At 36.5% G+C, this 16,154-nt stretch overlaps 2 protein-coding genes across 2 annotated transcripts; both read right to left on the bottom strand.

Annotated features, from left to right (window-relative positions):
- Positions 1-1,751: 1,751 nt before the first annotated feature.
- On the bottom strand, positions 1,752-2,913 carry LOC149171877 (PTI1-like tyrosine-protein kinase At3g15890). The gene is made up of 3 exons (XM_089427618.1): positions 2,805-2,913; positions 2,588-2,715; positions 1,752-2,143 (listed from the first exon to the last, which is right to left on the bottom strand). The coding sequence occupies exons 1-3, from the start codon at positions 2,866-2,868 to the stop codon at positions 2,099-2,101; spliced, it is 237 nt and encodes a 78-aa protein (XP_089283744.1). The 5' UTR covers positions 2,869-2,913; the 3' UTR covers positions 1,752-2,098.
- A 6,602-nt stretch (positions 2,914-9,515) lies between these two features.
- LOC149171878 (cysteine-rich repeat secretory protein 55-like) lies at positions 9,516-10,226 on the bottom strand. Its single transcript, XM_089426115.1, has one exon. The coding sequence runs from the start codon at positions 10,224-10,226 to the stop codon at positions 9,516-9,518; it is 711 nt and encodes a 236-aa protein (XP_089282241.1).
- Between the last annotated feature and the right edge of the window lie 5,928 nt (positions 10,227-16,154).

Here is a 16,154-nt window from a genome sequence, read left to right on the forward strand (position 1 = left end):
TTTATTTTACAGCAGTAAATGTAAACAAAAATTTACACACAGCTGTGTAAATTTTTGTTAAGGAGACAGAGTAATTTTGTTGAAATGTTTTTGGTGAATCCCTCTGAGAGAAAGAGGATGAATTTTGTATCACGCAATATATTTTAATGAATACAAAGCTTTTGTGGGTGTATGTAATACTCTGTTCTCATAAATCAGTTATAGCTTCCCTGTGCTAAGTTCCTGGAGAGAAACAGAGAATTGTCTCTGTGTTCAGTTAATTTGTTTTTGGAATTTTACTGAAAAATTCCCAATAGTGGTATCAGAACAGATCCAGGCTCTTTGAAGGTGTCAAAGAAGCTGAAGGAAGGAGTTTTTTTGCTGCAACAACTTCTCCAGCAGAGTGAAGTCTCAGGCAAAAGAATCCAAGGTATTTCTCAAAGTTTTTTTTGTGTAGCTGTTGAAGACAGTCAGTGTTTTTTAAATACACAGTCAAATATTTGAAGCATAGGTGAGAGTGAAAGGAATAGCTAGCACTAGCACTAGTATGGGTATTTTTAATACTCAGCTCCCACAGTTTAATGGGAAAAACTATGACTATTTGGAAATAACCATGAGAGCCCTGTTTGCCTCACAAGATTTATGGGAATTAGTTGAGGATGATTTTGAAGAACCAGCAGATGAAAATGAGTTTAATAGATTAACTCAGGCGGAGAAGGATCTGTTGAAGAGCAATAGGAAGAAGGATTCAAATCATTTAATTTGCAAATATCTAGTTCCTCAAAGTTTTTCACGATGCTAAATCCATTTTATGCATTCAAAAGTATATTTTAAACAACATAAAATCAGAATGTTGCTAGAAATTGTATTGTGAGATTCTCACTAAAATCTATTAATTAGACTATGTCTAACCTTAAGAATAGTAGAATCATATAAATTAAATGGTTAATAAATGCAATTAAGAATAAAAAAAATTACATATAAATCATATAAATTAACAATAAAAAATCATATAAATCAACTTCATATAACTTTATTTTAAATTATCATTATTATTAATTATAAAATATAAAAATAATTAATATATGAATTAAACTTATATACATTTAAAAAATATGTAACAAGATTCTTTACTGTGGAGATTCAACACACTTAAAATTTCTTAACTTGTAAAGAGGCATTGTTAGGCTACTATATACCAATATCATGGCTTACTAATAACACATGCCCACAAAACATTAACTCATGTTTATATGGCACATGTTCACATGACATTTTTTAATTAATTAATTTAATTAAGAAGTCAGAAAAAAGATAATTATATTTGAGATATATCATAATAAATCTTAATCTTTAATATAAGAATATGCTAGAAACATTTCATCAAGGTTAAATCCCTACAATCCATTTAATAACTATTGTTAACTAAATTAAAGTTCTGAAAGTCTTATTCTAAAATAGAAATAGACAGATGCAGGTCCATAGACATAATAAAAGACCTCGTTAATCTGGAGGTTTTCAATATCAGCTGAACCAGATTGAGATTCAAAAAAATTCCAAGATACAATAGACAGGAATGAAATTAATTTTTATATATAAAATTCCAAAATCTTCTAGAAATCTAAGTTCTAAGTTTAAAAAATTCTCAAAATAAAAAATAAAAACATTTATAACAAAATGGTATAGGAAGAATAAAAAGTTCAGTGACTAATTCTTATATACTAGTAAATATATTAAATAAAACTTCGATGTCTTTATATTTTACAAACTGACTTACAGACCTTACATTTAAGCTCTTCTGTTTCATTTCTATAATACATATTAAAACATTAACTGAAACCTTTCTCTTATTTTTACTGCAGATTTAGCATTACCTGGGTACCAAATCACCCATGGAAGCAGTGGTGTTAGATGCTGAAGTGTGAGACTATGACACAGGAGAAGTCACAAAGGCAGGCTTTGTCGGATCCTGTAACTCAAGGAATCAGTTGAAAGCATATTCAAACAGACCGTGTACACAAAAGTTGGGATTATGCCTGTGTACACAAAAGACCAATCTATGCAATTCAGCGCTTGTTTCGTATCTCACATTTCAAGAAAGGGCCACGAGCTAATCGCACTATGATGTTGTAACGCTTCTGCCCATGGCTACGTTTGTTTCCGTCTGCATATGTGCATGACAATAATTATAAGTTTTCTTGATAAATCAATGGAAGTCAGTCACCGAATAAGATTGTATCAAGGCTCTTATTAGGGAGGTACTCTTAAACAATCAACCTTTCTAATCCCTCTGCATACTAGCCGCTATTATGTTGAATTTTGAATACAAGTTTAACTTCATTTAGAAATTCCTTCCTTCCATGGATGTGAAGGACAGTTTTTTCACAACCATTTCTTTTCCATCCTCGGTAGTTCCTTAAATGATTTAAGCAAAAAAATTCTAATGAAACTTTTGTAGAGTAATTAAGCTTAATTTGCTTCCTGCAATACACTCGTTTTGAGGCTACTAATCTACATCCAACGCTCAGAAACCATCTTGTATTATTGCTATAACTTAAGGTTCTGAACAGTGAAAACTAATGCAAACTTTCTTAGCCTTATATGTTACCTTGTATACAGGGCCAAAGCCTTCCTCTCCGAGCTTGTTGTCATCATGAAAGTTATTCGTGGCACCTTGTAATGTTTCCATCTTAAATACCATATGTCCATCAGGATCGGTTGCTGTGTTTTCCTCATCTGTATCATGAAAATACAAAGTTACCTTTTCAACAAGCAAAAAATGCACCCAATAACTAGCCATACCCAAGAGTTGTTAATATAAATACCTTCATAGCCTTTTCCGAATGTGGCGGATTTCAGTCTCTTCCCAGTTGCAAACAAGCATGCCATGAATACCAGAGCCAAGCCCCCCACAACACCTAAAATTAAAATTGTGTGTGTTGTTGAAAATGTAATTTCACCTGCGCATTTATTCCTACCAAAACAGCTGCCGAAAACCACCAGACTTTATCGGACCGCTTTTCACAAAAAGTGGTTTTCCTCCAAACGCGCCCGATACAATTAGAACCTGCCACGAGTCAATTGTACTTTCAGCAAAACAACTTTCCATTGGGACGTAAAGTTCAGTAGAAAAGGCCCATCCGATATCGTTCCGAACCATCCGATCGCAAGGGAGGTTGTCCACCATCGATTAATGCCAAGCTGCGTACAGGCCTACAGTTAATAAAGATTGCGTGGAGTAAAACAAATTTTGGTTGACCGCCGTTCATCTCAGTAAAACAATTAATGCACTTTATTTGGGTTGGTAAAGTTTATTAATTTTAATGTTTTTATTTCTTACGGAGGTATGGGCATAGCAAATATGTATTTACGTGTTATGTTTTTTTTATGTATTGCATATGCATTGTACCTGTCATGTTTTTTTGTGGTGTTGACCATTCTGTAATGAAACAGTGGAACGCACAGCAGTGCGAAGACGAAGACGAAGGTAGAAACCAGAACAGAGCACCGTGGATGTTTTGATGTCTTGTTTGGGAATGAAATGAAGTAGCAGAAGCAACGTGTGAGTAAGGAGAAAGGAACTGCTCGGCAGAGCCTGAATGTAAATTTTTTTTATTTTGAATATGAATGTAAAAGTGCAGCACCATATGTAAGAATCATTTTTATTTTACAGCAGTAAATGTAAACAAAAATTTACACACAGCTGTGTAAATTTTTTTTAAGGAGACAGAGTAATTTTGTTGAAATGTTTTTGGTGAATCCCTCTGAGAGAAAGAGGATGAATTTTGTATCAGGCATTATATTTTAATGACTACAAAGATTTTGTGGGTGTATGTAATACTCTGTTCTCATAAATCAGTTATAGCTTCCCTGTGCTAAGATCCTGGAGAGAAACAGAGGATTGTCTCTGTGTTTAGTTAATTTGTTTTTGGAATTTTACTAGAAAAATTCCCAACAGTGGTATCAGAGAAGATCCAGGCTCTTTGAAGGTGTCAAAGAAGCTGAAGGAAGGAGTTTTTTTGCTGCAACAACTTCTCCAGCAGAGTGAAGTCTCAGGCAAAAGAATCCAAGGTATTTCTCAAAGTTTTTTTGTGTCGCTGTTGAAGGCAGTCAGTGTTTTTTAAATACACAGTCAAATATTTGAAGCATAGCTGAGAGTGCAAGGAATGGCCAGCACCAGCACTAGTATGGGTATTTTTAATACTCAGCTTCGACAGTTTAATGGGAAAAACTATGACTATTGGGCAATAAACATGAGAGCCCTGTTTGCCTCACAAGATTTATGGGAATTAGTTGAGGATGGTTTTGAAGAACTAGCAGATGAAAATGAGTTTAATAGATTAAGTCAGGTAGAGAAGGATCTGTTGAAGAGCAATAGGAATAAGGATTCAAAAGCCCTTGTAGTTTTTGTATCAAGCAGTGGACCAGAGTGTGTTTCCAAGGATAGCAGCAACCAAGACATCCAAAGAACATGGCAAACTCTCAAGACAGCCTATCAAGGCATGGAGAAAGTGATGACAGCAAAACTACAATTGCTGAGGAAATATTTTGAGAATCTGTGCATGAAGGAGTCAAACAATATTGACTCATTCTTCACACATGTGATTGTTTTGGTCACACAAATAAGGACTCATGGAGAACTTCTTGAAGAAATGAGGATTCTGGAGAAAATATTGAGGGTCCTACCCTCAAAGTTTGATGTGATTGTCACCACCATAGAAGAGACAGAGGATCTCTCAAACTTTTCAGTTGATGAACTTCATGCATCACTGATAACACATGAGCAGAGGTTGAGTAGAAATGTAAACTCATCTCTAGAGCAAGCCTTCAAGACCCAGATGTCCTTTGGAAGAGGAAGAGGTCAAGGCAGAGGAAACAAGAGAGGAAGAGGCAGAAGCCAAAACAGAGGTGGAAGGAACAATCCAACAAATCCTCAAGGAAGAGGCAGCAATCCAAATCAGAACCAAGGCCAAGGCAGCAGTCAACAAAGTGGACAACATCATGCTCAAGTACAAAGGTATGAAAAATCCAATGTCCAATGTTATTACTATAAAAAATATGGGCATTATGCCAATGAATGTAGGGAGAAACAACATGATATGACTAATAGATCTAGTGCAAACATCACTAGAGAAAATATCAGCCAAGATAATGTCCTTTTAGATTGTAACATGGTTGAAACAAACAGTGATGATATATGGTTTCTAGACTCCAGTTGCAGTAACCATATGACAGGAAACATAGCCCTGTTTTCTGCTTTAGATCAAAGTGTGAAGTCACAAGTCACACTTGGGACTGATAGTAAAATTTCTGTTATGGGAAAAGGAGAAGTAAAAATATTTACAAAGAAAGGAGAAAGGAAAACCATAGCAGATGTCTATTATGTTCCTGGAATGAGATGTAACCTCTTAAGTATTGGACAACTTGTTCAAAAGGGTTACAATGTTTTCTTTGAGAATGATGTATGCACCATCATGGATAGAGCACCCAGCAAACGATGCATTGCTGAAGTGAAGATGACAAGGAATAGGATGTTCCCTCTCAAAATAAGGGCAGATTTGAAAAACAAGGAAGTAATTGCAACAGTTACCCAAGAGGCTTTCCAAAGCGTACCAAAGGATGAAAACTGGTTTTGGCACTTGAGATTTGGACATCTCAACTTTGGAGGTCTTAACTTGTTGAGTAGGAAAGGAATGGTAAGAGGATTACCATTGATAGAGAAACTGGATAGCCTTTGTGAAGGTTGTATCTTGGGGAAACAACACAGAAAACGTTTTCCATCAGGGAAAAGCATAAGGGCAAAAGTACCCTTAGAGATTGTCCACTCAGACTTATGTGGACCGATGCAAACTCCATCACTAGCAAACAGCGAATGTTTCCTAACATTCATTGATGATTTCACTAGAAAGACTTGGGCTTACTTTCTAAAGAACAAAAGTGAACTGTTTGAAAAATTTCGAAATTTCAAAGCACTTGTGGAAAACCAAAGCGGGCTGCATATCAAAATTTTGAGAACTGATAGAGGAGGTGAGTATATCTCCAAGGAATTCCTACGGTTTTGTAGAGAAAATGGAATTCATAAGCAATTTATAGCTAGGTACACCCCGCAGCAAAATGGAGTTGCTGAAAGGAAGAACAGGACCATCATGGACATGGTGAGGAGCATGTTGAAGGCAAAGCATTTGCCAAATGATTATTGGGCTGAAGTTGTACACTGTGCAGTATATATTTTCTATAGGTGTCATACAAAAGCAGTGATGAATAAAGTTCCGGAAGAAACATGGAGTGAGAGAAAGCAAGGAGTCACCCACATGAAAGTTTTCGGTTGTGTGGCTTATGCACACATTCCAGATTAGCTAAGGAGGAAGTTGGACAACAAAGGGGAGAAATGTATTTTCATAGGATACAGTGAGGAATCCAAAACTTACAGGTTGTATATCCCATCTACCAAGAAGTTTTTTGTGAGCAGAGATGTTCAGTTCATTGAGGAGGAAGCTTGGGATGGAAGCATAGAGAAAACAGTGAATGTTAAAAACTGTTTGTCTCATGATGAAGATGATGAGGAGATGGCTGAAATACATCCCCAAACAGCAGCGCCAACACAAGGACAGCAAGAGACACCCTTGAGGAGAAATGAAATTTCTTCTCCAAGCACACCACAAGGAGGAAATTCAAGTGCTTCTTCAAGTACTTGCACACCAAATGAAAGAGGTAAGAAATTCAGAAACTTAAGTGATATTTATGATGAAGGAATGAATTCCTTGTTTGCTTTGTATTGTCATGTTGATGACCCTATTCATTTCGAAGATGCAATTAAAGATAAGAAATGGATAGAAGCTATGGATGAGGAGATTAATGCCATAGAAAGAAACAAGACATGGGATTTGGTTGAACTACCAAAAGGTAAAGAAGTCATTGGAGTTAAATGGGTCTACAAGACCAAGAGCAATGCTGAAGGCAAAATAGAAAGACACAAGGCAAGGCTGGTTGTCAAGGGATACAAGCAGCAGTATGGGAGAGACTATGAGGAAACTTTTGCATCGGTTGCAAGAATGGAAACCGTGAGAGCAGTGATGTCCATAGTAGCACAAAACAAGTGGAAAGTTTACCAAATGGACATGAAGTCAGCATTCCTGAATGGAGTGTTAATGGAAGAGGTTTACATTGAGCAACCTTTAGGCTATGAGAAAAAAGGCCAAGAGCACAAAGTGTGCAGATTGAAGAAAGCTCTTTATGGGCTGAAGCAAGCGCCAAGAGCATGGTACAGTAGAATAGATTCCTATCTATTGGAAAAAGGATTTGAGAAGTGTGAGGGAGAACCCACCCTCTACATGAAAGAAAAGGATGGTAAAATCCTAATTGTTGTGTTATATGTTGATGATGTGATTTTTACAGGTAATGATGACTACCTCATTAAAAATTTCAAATCAGGCATGAAAGAAGAATTTGAGATGACTAACATGGGTTTGCTAAGATACTTCTTAGGAATAGAAGTAGATCAAAATGAAAATGGGATTTTTATCTCACAGGCAAAATATCTAAATGAAGTATTGGAAAGATTTAATATGCAGGACAGCAAGGCAGCAATCACTCCCATAGTGATGGGATTAGAACTCAGTAAAGAGGACAGCAGCAAGGATTTTGATCCTAGTTTGTACAAGAGCATAGTTTCCAGCCTCATGTATTTGACTGCAACTAGGCCGGATATAATGTTTGTTGTTAGTTTAATTTCCAGATTCATGGAGAGGCCAAAAGAAGCACATTGGCAGGCAGCAAAAAGAATTCTGAGGTATGTCAAAGGTACTAAAATTTTTGGTATTTTATATACTGTCTCAGAATGTTCAGATTTAATTGGATACACTGATAGCGATTGGGCTGGAAGTGTAGATGATCGAAAAAGCACATCCGGTTATGTTTTTTACATGGGTTCAGGAGTCATTTCATGGGCTTCTAAGAAACAGCCTATTATAGCGTTGTCTACAGCAGAGGCAGAATATGTGGCAGCTACAGTAGCAGCATGTCAAGCAGTTTGGATGAGAAAAATGTTAAGGAGCTTAGGCCAAGAGCAGGCAAAAGGAACAGTAATTTTTTGTGACAATAGCTTAGCTATTGCATTATCCAAGAACTCGGTGTTTCATAAGAGAATGAAACACATTGACACAAGGTTTCATTACATCAGGGAATTGGTGAACAATGGAGAAATTGTTTTAGAACATTGCAGGACTCAGGAACAGGTTGCAGACATTTTGACAAAGCCATTGGACCAGAAAAGCTTTGAATTTTTGAGGAAATGTTTGGGTATGACTGATAACCCAGCAGTTGAAATTAAAGGGGAGTGTTGAAAATGTAATTTCACCTGCGCATTTATTCCTACCAAAACAGCTGCCAAAAACCACCAGACCTTATCGGACCGCTTTTCACGAAAAGTGGTATTCCTTCAATCGAGCCCGATGCAATTAGAACCTGCCACGCGTCAATTGTACTTTCATCAAAACAACTTTCCATCGGGACGTAAAGTTCGGTAGAAAAGGCCCATCCGATATCGTTCCGAACCATCCGATCGCAAGGGAGGTTGTCCACCGTCGATTAATGCCAAGCTGCGTACAGGCCTGCAGTTAATAAAGATTGCGTGGAGTAAAACTAATTTTGGTTGACCGACCATCTCAGTAAGACAATTAATGCACTTTATTTGGGTTGGTAAAGTTTTAAATTAATTTTAATGTTTTTATTTCTTACGGAAGTATGGGCATAATAAATATGTATTTACGTGTTATGTTTTTTTATGTATTGCATATGCATTGTATGTGTCATATTTTTTTGTGGTGTTGACCATTCTGTAATGAAACGGTGGAACGCACAACAGTGCGAAGACGAAGACAAAGGTAGAAACCAGAACAGAGCACCGTGGATGTTTTGATGTCTTGTTTGGGAATGAAATGAAGTAGCAGAAGCAGCGTGTGAGTAAGGAGAAAGGAAATGCTCGGCAGAGCCTGAATGTAATTTTTTTTTTTTTTTTTTTTGAATATGAATGTAAAAGTGCAGCACCATATGTAAGAATCCTTTTTATTTTACAGCAGTAAATGTAAACAAAAATTTACACACAGCTGTGTAAATTTTTTTTAAGGAGAGAGTAATTTTGTTGAAATGTTTTTGGTGAATCCCTCTGAGCGAAATAGGCTGAATTTTGTATTAGGCATTATATTTTAATGAATACAAAGCTTTTGTGGGTGTATGTAATACTCTGTTCTCAGAAATCAGTTATAGCTTCCCTGTGCTAAGATCCTGGAGAGAAACAGAGGATTGTCTCTGTGTTCAGTTAATTTGTTTTTGGAATTTTACCTGAAAATTTGCCAACATGTGTGCCTTTGTGTGAAGACTTGACGTCATGTGCTTTATTAGCTACCCCTTGCGTGTTGTTCAGTGCAAACGTGTCTGAATTAAAAAAAACGATATATTGCATAACGGAGTATGCAGCTTTGATTCCAATATTGAATTCCTGCAGCCGTGTCTGAAGTGAACATTTTACTGATTGAGTATCACAGGCACCTTCTGCAATCACGAGTAGAGAGATCCCTGGTGCACTGGACCAGACCGTAAATCGTTTGGGACGCCGAATCCGGAGATGTAGACAAAGCAGATCGTTTCGTTTCGCTTGCTGCTTCAGTTGACAATTTCTCTAACAGATTCTGTGCAGTACCTTCGAAGTCAGGTGGGACAAAGACAACCGTGTTCCCGCTGAAGGTCTCAGCGTAATTACACCCCAAATTAGTATCCAGTTGTCCGATGAAATTATAGTTTCCATAGCGTAAGAAGCACTGAAAAGGCCAGATACTACCACCAACGGCATTCCCACAAATTTGTCGAATATTAGTGGTTGCAAATTGCCAACAACTGAAGCACTGGTCGACTGTCATGTCTTCTCTGCATTGGAGGAGGCCATATATTCTGTTATGGCTTTGGCCATACACAGATATATTAAACCCAGTTTTGTTGGCCCCTTCAGCAACACGATCAAATACAATGTTCAGGTTTTTCTCAAACGTACTACCTCCTGTATAGTTACTGCCATCACATTTAGTTTTCGGTTCACTTGTCGCTGCGTTGCAAATGTGTCCATTAAAGGTAATGTTGATGAAGGTCGAAACAAGAATGATGGAGTAGAAAAGCGTAATATTTTGGCCGATCAAGAGAGAGCATGCAGAATCCCTTCCATGAAACTTCATATTTGTTACAACTACGATCGCCATCGGGCACTGGAGAACCTGCACGGATGTTCTCCACAGAGCATAACTAAAAAAAATTATTCTGTTCTGCGCAGGCTATTAATTAATAAGAACAATACAACTAGACATCCCCTATCCACACACCTGCTCGGCAAACACATATCCACTCAATTTTAAAAATGATAGATAATGAATTACACTTACCAGTCTCACCCTAAAAGATAAAACTGCTTTAGCTAAAATTATTTATTTGAGTTTATTTTGATAATACATCTAGTTTAATAATTTTGTTTAGTTGAAAAAGTTAAAATGGTTTTGAGAGGAGTTGGGTTAGTGTGATTTTTTGGAGTTGAAAAATTTGAGGTGAAATTTTGATCTGTGTTATTTAAACTGGTTTTTTTGACTATATATATGGATTCAGCGCTTTGAAAAACCTCAGGGCACTTTGATTGTGCAAAGTTTGAGGTGAAACCTTGATTTGTGTTATTTAAATTGGTTCTTTGACTATATATATATGGATTCAACATCTTGAAAAACCCTTAGGGCACTTTGATTGTGCAGAGTTACCAATCAAGGTTGTGATTAGACTGGAAACACTTCCAAAAGGTTTTTGAAATATCTATCAGGAAAATATGACTCAATCTATCTGGAAGAGTTTTTCTTGATAATCAGGAATGGAAAAAGCCTTATTAAGTTAATTGCAATTTATAATAATTAACTTCCAACTTTAAGTTTTGATTTTTGCCAATTTTGTTGTCATTTAATTTATATAATTTGGACTAATTTAATAATTTTACTTAAATTTTTATTAAATTTTTTGTAATAATAAAATAAAATTACAAAATCAACTTCAATAACTTTTTACTTCAATCCTCCCATTTGATAAATTTGTAATAAACAATAAACTTATTAAACTACCACTCTAAACAATTTAATAATCATTTTGGAGGACCATATTCCAATTACAAATTCAATGAATTTGTAATAAATCATAATCTTATTAAATTAATAGTCCAACAACACCGAGCTTTATCAAACAACTTCTTATCAATCTACTAGTCAAATCTTTAAGTGAACTTATTTCCAGAATCTAAAAAAAAATAGTAATTTATTCCATTACCACTCCAACAATTTAATAATTAATAATTGATTAACTTATTTAATCAAACAAAATAATAATAATATAACCATATAAATTAAATATCTAGTTAAATTAAAAAAGGTTAATTAATTAATAAATCTTTTTAATTATAATAAAATTTGATAAAAATATTTATTAATAAAGGACTTAACTTATACACAGAATCTAAATGCACAAGTTTAATCATCAACAGGCAAAGCCAACTACATAAAACAAGGCATCGGAAGAGGCAGGAATGATCTTCAGTAATGGCGGACAAACATTATGCTCCAAGTGTACATCACTAAATGCATATGTTGATTGGTAGCCTAGCAGCAGCGGTCATGCCATATCCCGACTTCAATATTATTCTTCACCAAACTTCACAATTTATGTAAACCTCTAACTTCAACGTCGTCCTTTCAAAGCCTATTTCGTCCTATTCATTTTGTAATCAGATTCCGGTGATTCCCATATTGACTGTGTGAAAGTACATTCATCACGTGGATGTCTGTAGACCGTATTGTGTTAATTTATCTCAAAAGAATATATGGTTATTTGTCACCATAAGAAATAAAGAATAGTTATTGTGCATTTGATTGTTTGAATCAGAAATGATTGTTTCAACTAGAAACATCTGTTGTTTAAATGAAAAAAAATAAAAACATAGTTATTATATTTTTTATTTTTTTGGGAAAATCAAAATATGCATATTTATGAATCAAATTAGTGACTATTTTTTTTTAACTAAAAATAAATTAATATAGTTATTATATATATATATATATTTGGAAAAATCAAAATATGGCAAATATAAAGAAAAATTTTTGCACAACAAGACTTCCCATTTCGTATGGTATGGCTTTAAGCCTGCCATCATGCATATTAGTGTTCAATCCACATTGTATCATATTATAACTTACAACATTGTATCAGATGGAAGGACTTTAACATAGAGCATAAACCGTGAATCTAAAAAAGTGCACGCTAACTTACTGCAGGTGGGCGCATCCCGGAGGCTTTGATGTTTGCAACTGAAGGGTCTTTGTCACTGTCTGCAATAGAAGCTAGAGTATCCGAATGTTTAAACAAAACCCAACTGAAGCGTCTTTGCTAGTGTCTGCAACAGAAGCCAAAGTATCCCACTGTTTCAACAAAATCAAGCCAACGTATCCCAGTGTTTCCACAAACGCAGATACTTGCGGTTGGAGGTAGGCGTGCCAAACTGTGGTTTGGGAAAGGCTCTGAATCACGTAGAAAAATTGAATGATATTCATGAAACGAATAGCTTAAGTAGAGGGTCTTTGATGTTGCTAGTACTGAGCCTGCTTTGTCGAACACCTTTGTCGTTGCTGGTACGGAGCCTGCGTTATCGAACCTATTTCTAGTCTCAAAAACAACAAAATGAATGGAAGAAAATACAACTGAAAATTTGTGCCAAATCCCGTGGAAGTTGTTACACTAAAAAATGTCACCTTGACTACTTACAGTTAGTATGGCTCAAATCAACAGTCATGCTACCCTCTTAGGCAAGTCTCATGCCTCTGTTATCCATCTCAAACTCGAAGAAGAGAGAAAGTCTTGTAAAAACTATGTTTATCTCTGGGGTCGCAGGTTCTCTCAAGCCTTACCTGCGGGGACGCTGACCATGTTCACAAAATCTGCGTCCATAGACGCTCTGTATGTTAAGGGACAGGTGCGTCCCTCTGTAAAAGGCAAAATGCGCGAGTTTTATCTTGAAAAAGTTACTTGTGGTTACTTCTAGAACATTCTAGAGGTCGGTTTGATGAAATGGATGCGCCTCCAGTTGGTTCATGTATCTCTATTAAGGGGGAACTTATCCCATCAATAAGGGAGCTATCCCACCCAAAGAGGGGGATGATCCCATTGATAGTGGACCTGAATAACCTCTTTACAGCACTATAAATAAAGGCATTGAGCCAAAAGGAGGGGAGGTTGGAGCTATACATTTTCTTTGGGTAAATGCTGCAGGATTTAGGTCTTCCATTAGAGCCTTTGTGAGGAGAGATTGTCTTCACTTGATTCTACTTGGGAGAGGGTGAGCTTTGTCAAAGTAGAGGAAAACCCTTGATGGACCCTGGGAGGAACTTGCACAACACCAAGGCCAGGTTGTAAGAGTTTCTTTGTTTCGTTATTAATACAAACTGGTTTATTTTTCTCAATAGCTTGTGTTAATGAGTTATTTCATGTGTTCCTTGGTCTGCATGTTGAATATATGTTTTATTATATGAAATGCAAGTGCTTGGTAATTGTTTGATTGTTTGTGGTTGCAGGAATTGACTTGAAGGAGGAGCTCATCCGGATCGTCAAGAACGGACTTCAACAACAGCGTTTTGGAATAAGGTAAGCCTAAACACTTGTAGTTTTCATGTTGTAAAAGGTGTATTTAGAGAAAGATCACTCCATTTTGTCTTGTTTGTCATTAGGACGTCTTAGACTTCTAGGAAGGTCAGTCGTGTCCGCACCCTTGACCAATTCCGTGTGACAAATTGGCGACTCCGCTGGGGAATCCATTAATGAGAGAGTCTTTTCCTTTATATGAACTTTGCTCTGAGAAAATCATGTTTATTTTCTGGTTTTTGACTGTGAGAATTAGTATTTGGGTGGCTTAGCTTTAGATTTAGTTAGATTTGGTTTTTCTTAACTTTTCCAGAAGGACGCACCCTCGCAGTACTGCACAGTGCGTCTTTGGACGCGCTGTTGCCGTTTGCACAGAGCGGGCCCGCGCCTGTTCTAACGGGTTGCCTGCGTCTTCCTGTAAAAATTTAGGAAAACTCCATTTTTGCTTTAATTGCTTTTAGATTTTGGTTTTTCTTAGTGTTTTCTGCCCAGATCCTTTAGTACCCTGTCAAAAATTTTCACCTGAACTTGTTTCATTAGCATTCCTGCTTTTAGCTTTCATCAATTGGGTGTTTTGAGTCTCTTTTTTGAGAAATTCTTAATTTGATTTCCTTTGGTCATTACTTGGAGGTTTCTTTCAGTGTTTTCACAATTTTGCATCTTTTTGCTTTTGTTTTTGCAAAAAAATTTCCCCCTCATTCGCCGGGGGGGGCTAAATTGTGTATGAGTGTTAATCGCCTTTGAGTGTTTTTATGTTTTGATCTTTGGAACTCTCACCCAATTTTCTCGACTTGCACTTGATTGGTTCTTAGATTACATTAGAATCATCTTGTGTTTGAGAATTCTCTTGCATAGATCACATTTGCATAATTAGAGTTCTCAGTTTCAGAATATGAATGAAAAATGTGCATAGATTACATTTGCATACTTTTCATGTGAATTGTGCATAGATTACAATTGCATAGTTTACATTCTGAAAAATCAATCGTAGATTTAGATCAGCTTTCTTTGATTTGAATTTACACAAAAATAAAAATAAAAAATTGGTTTGGAATTGATTTGCATTAGTTTTTCTTGATGAAATTAGTGCATTAGAGAATTTGTTAAATTTTCTCTTAATGATCAATTTTTTGCATTGTTGGAAGTGAATGGAAACTCTCTCCTTACTCTAGTTAGGATTCATCGAATTGAAAGGATTGCATTATCATATTCGATTGCATTCAGTTGAGTCGGGTCATAACACCATTGGTTTCATCTTCATTTACCCATTTGAGTAATAACAACCTTAATAACACAGCGCTTAATTAAAATTCATCTAGTAATTTTTACATTTCTAGGGCTCTGAAACACCAACATAGCTTAGGCTAGGGTCTTGGAGTAGGTGAGTACTTAACTCTCCAAGACTACAAAACCAAACAGATAGTTTATCTTGAGTAGAATAAATCCAATTGTTTCAATTGCACTCTGGGAAAGCTCCTCTTAAAGGAGAAGCACGAGCTCGTGTCCGAACCAGTGAGGGGATCATTCCCCCCTCGTTGGGAACGACGCCAGACAGTACGTATTACAAACGGTAAACCTCGGATTAACCATTGTCGAGGAGCCAGGGGTCACTTATCGGTAAACCTTGGATTGTTGTCAAGGAACCGGTAAGGGGATTGAGCTTGCTACTCTGCCCTTGCGTGCTGTCGGAGTTTAGACTGTTCCCCCAGGTGTATTTGTTACTATTGGTGACCTTAGTGACCATAATCTTTAGGGTTCTATCGAGGTGACGGTGGAGGGAAGGTCCCACTGTACCTGGAACAGACGTCGGTTATACTCACTTGGATTTTCCGGGGGGTTCACTTCACTCGAGACGGTTAAAGTGGAGGAACTTGGTCCGGTCTATTCATTAAGCAGGTTGCCGGGGTAACTGTTCCACCCGCCACTTCTGTACTGAATTCAGCGAGGTTGGGCTTAATCACCAACTAGTGTTTTCGGTCCGGAAGGCTACTGTTTGTGTGTGGTTTGACTCCTAGATTTGATAGCGCGTGTTAATTTGTTTGTTTTTACTTTTAGAGACCATAGGTGTGAATTGTGAATTTTAGTTGTTAAGTGTGAATTGTGAATTGTTAATTTTAGTTTTAAATTGTTAATAAAATTCACTGAAGTTGAATATAATGGCAAATGTTCCGGAATTTATCAACCTAGGAACCCCTCCTAATGAGAATCCTAGTACTTTTCTTTACTTTGGAAATGTTGGTCCTCCTTATATGGCTACTTTGTCATTACCTGGATTTACAATAGGTTTACCGATATGGTTATTTTCAACTTCGTTGGCCCAAAATACTCCAATTGTTCCACCTCAACCGGATGCTTCACCTCAACAGAGTTCACCATCTCAACATGACCAACCTTCTGTTGACCCTTTACCTTCTTCGCCTAATTTTTCTTCCTCCATTTCTTCCTCTTCGCCTGGTAAAAGCCTTGATGCT

The sequence above is a fragment of the Pinus tabuliformis genome, chromosome 4_2, assembly GCF_031772625.1.
Source record: "Pinus tabuliformis cultivar Carrire ecotype Pingquan chromosome 4_2, CPIR1, whole genome shotgun sequence".
Lineage (NCBI taxonomy): Eukaryota > Viridiplantae > Streptophyta > Pinopsida > Pinales > Pinaceae > Pinus > Pinus tabuliformis.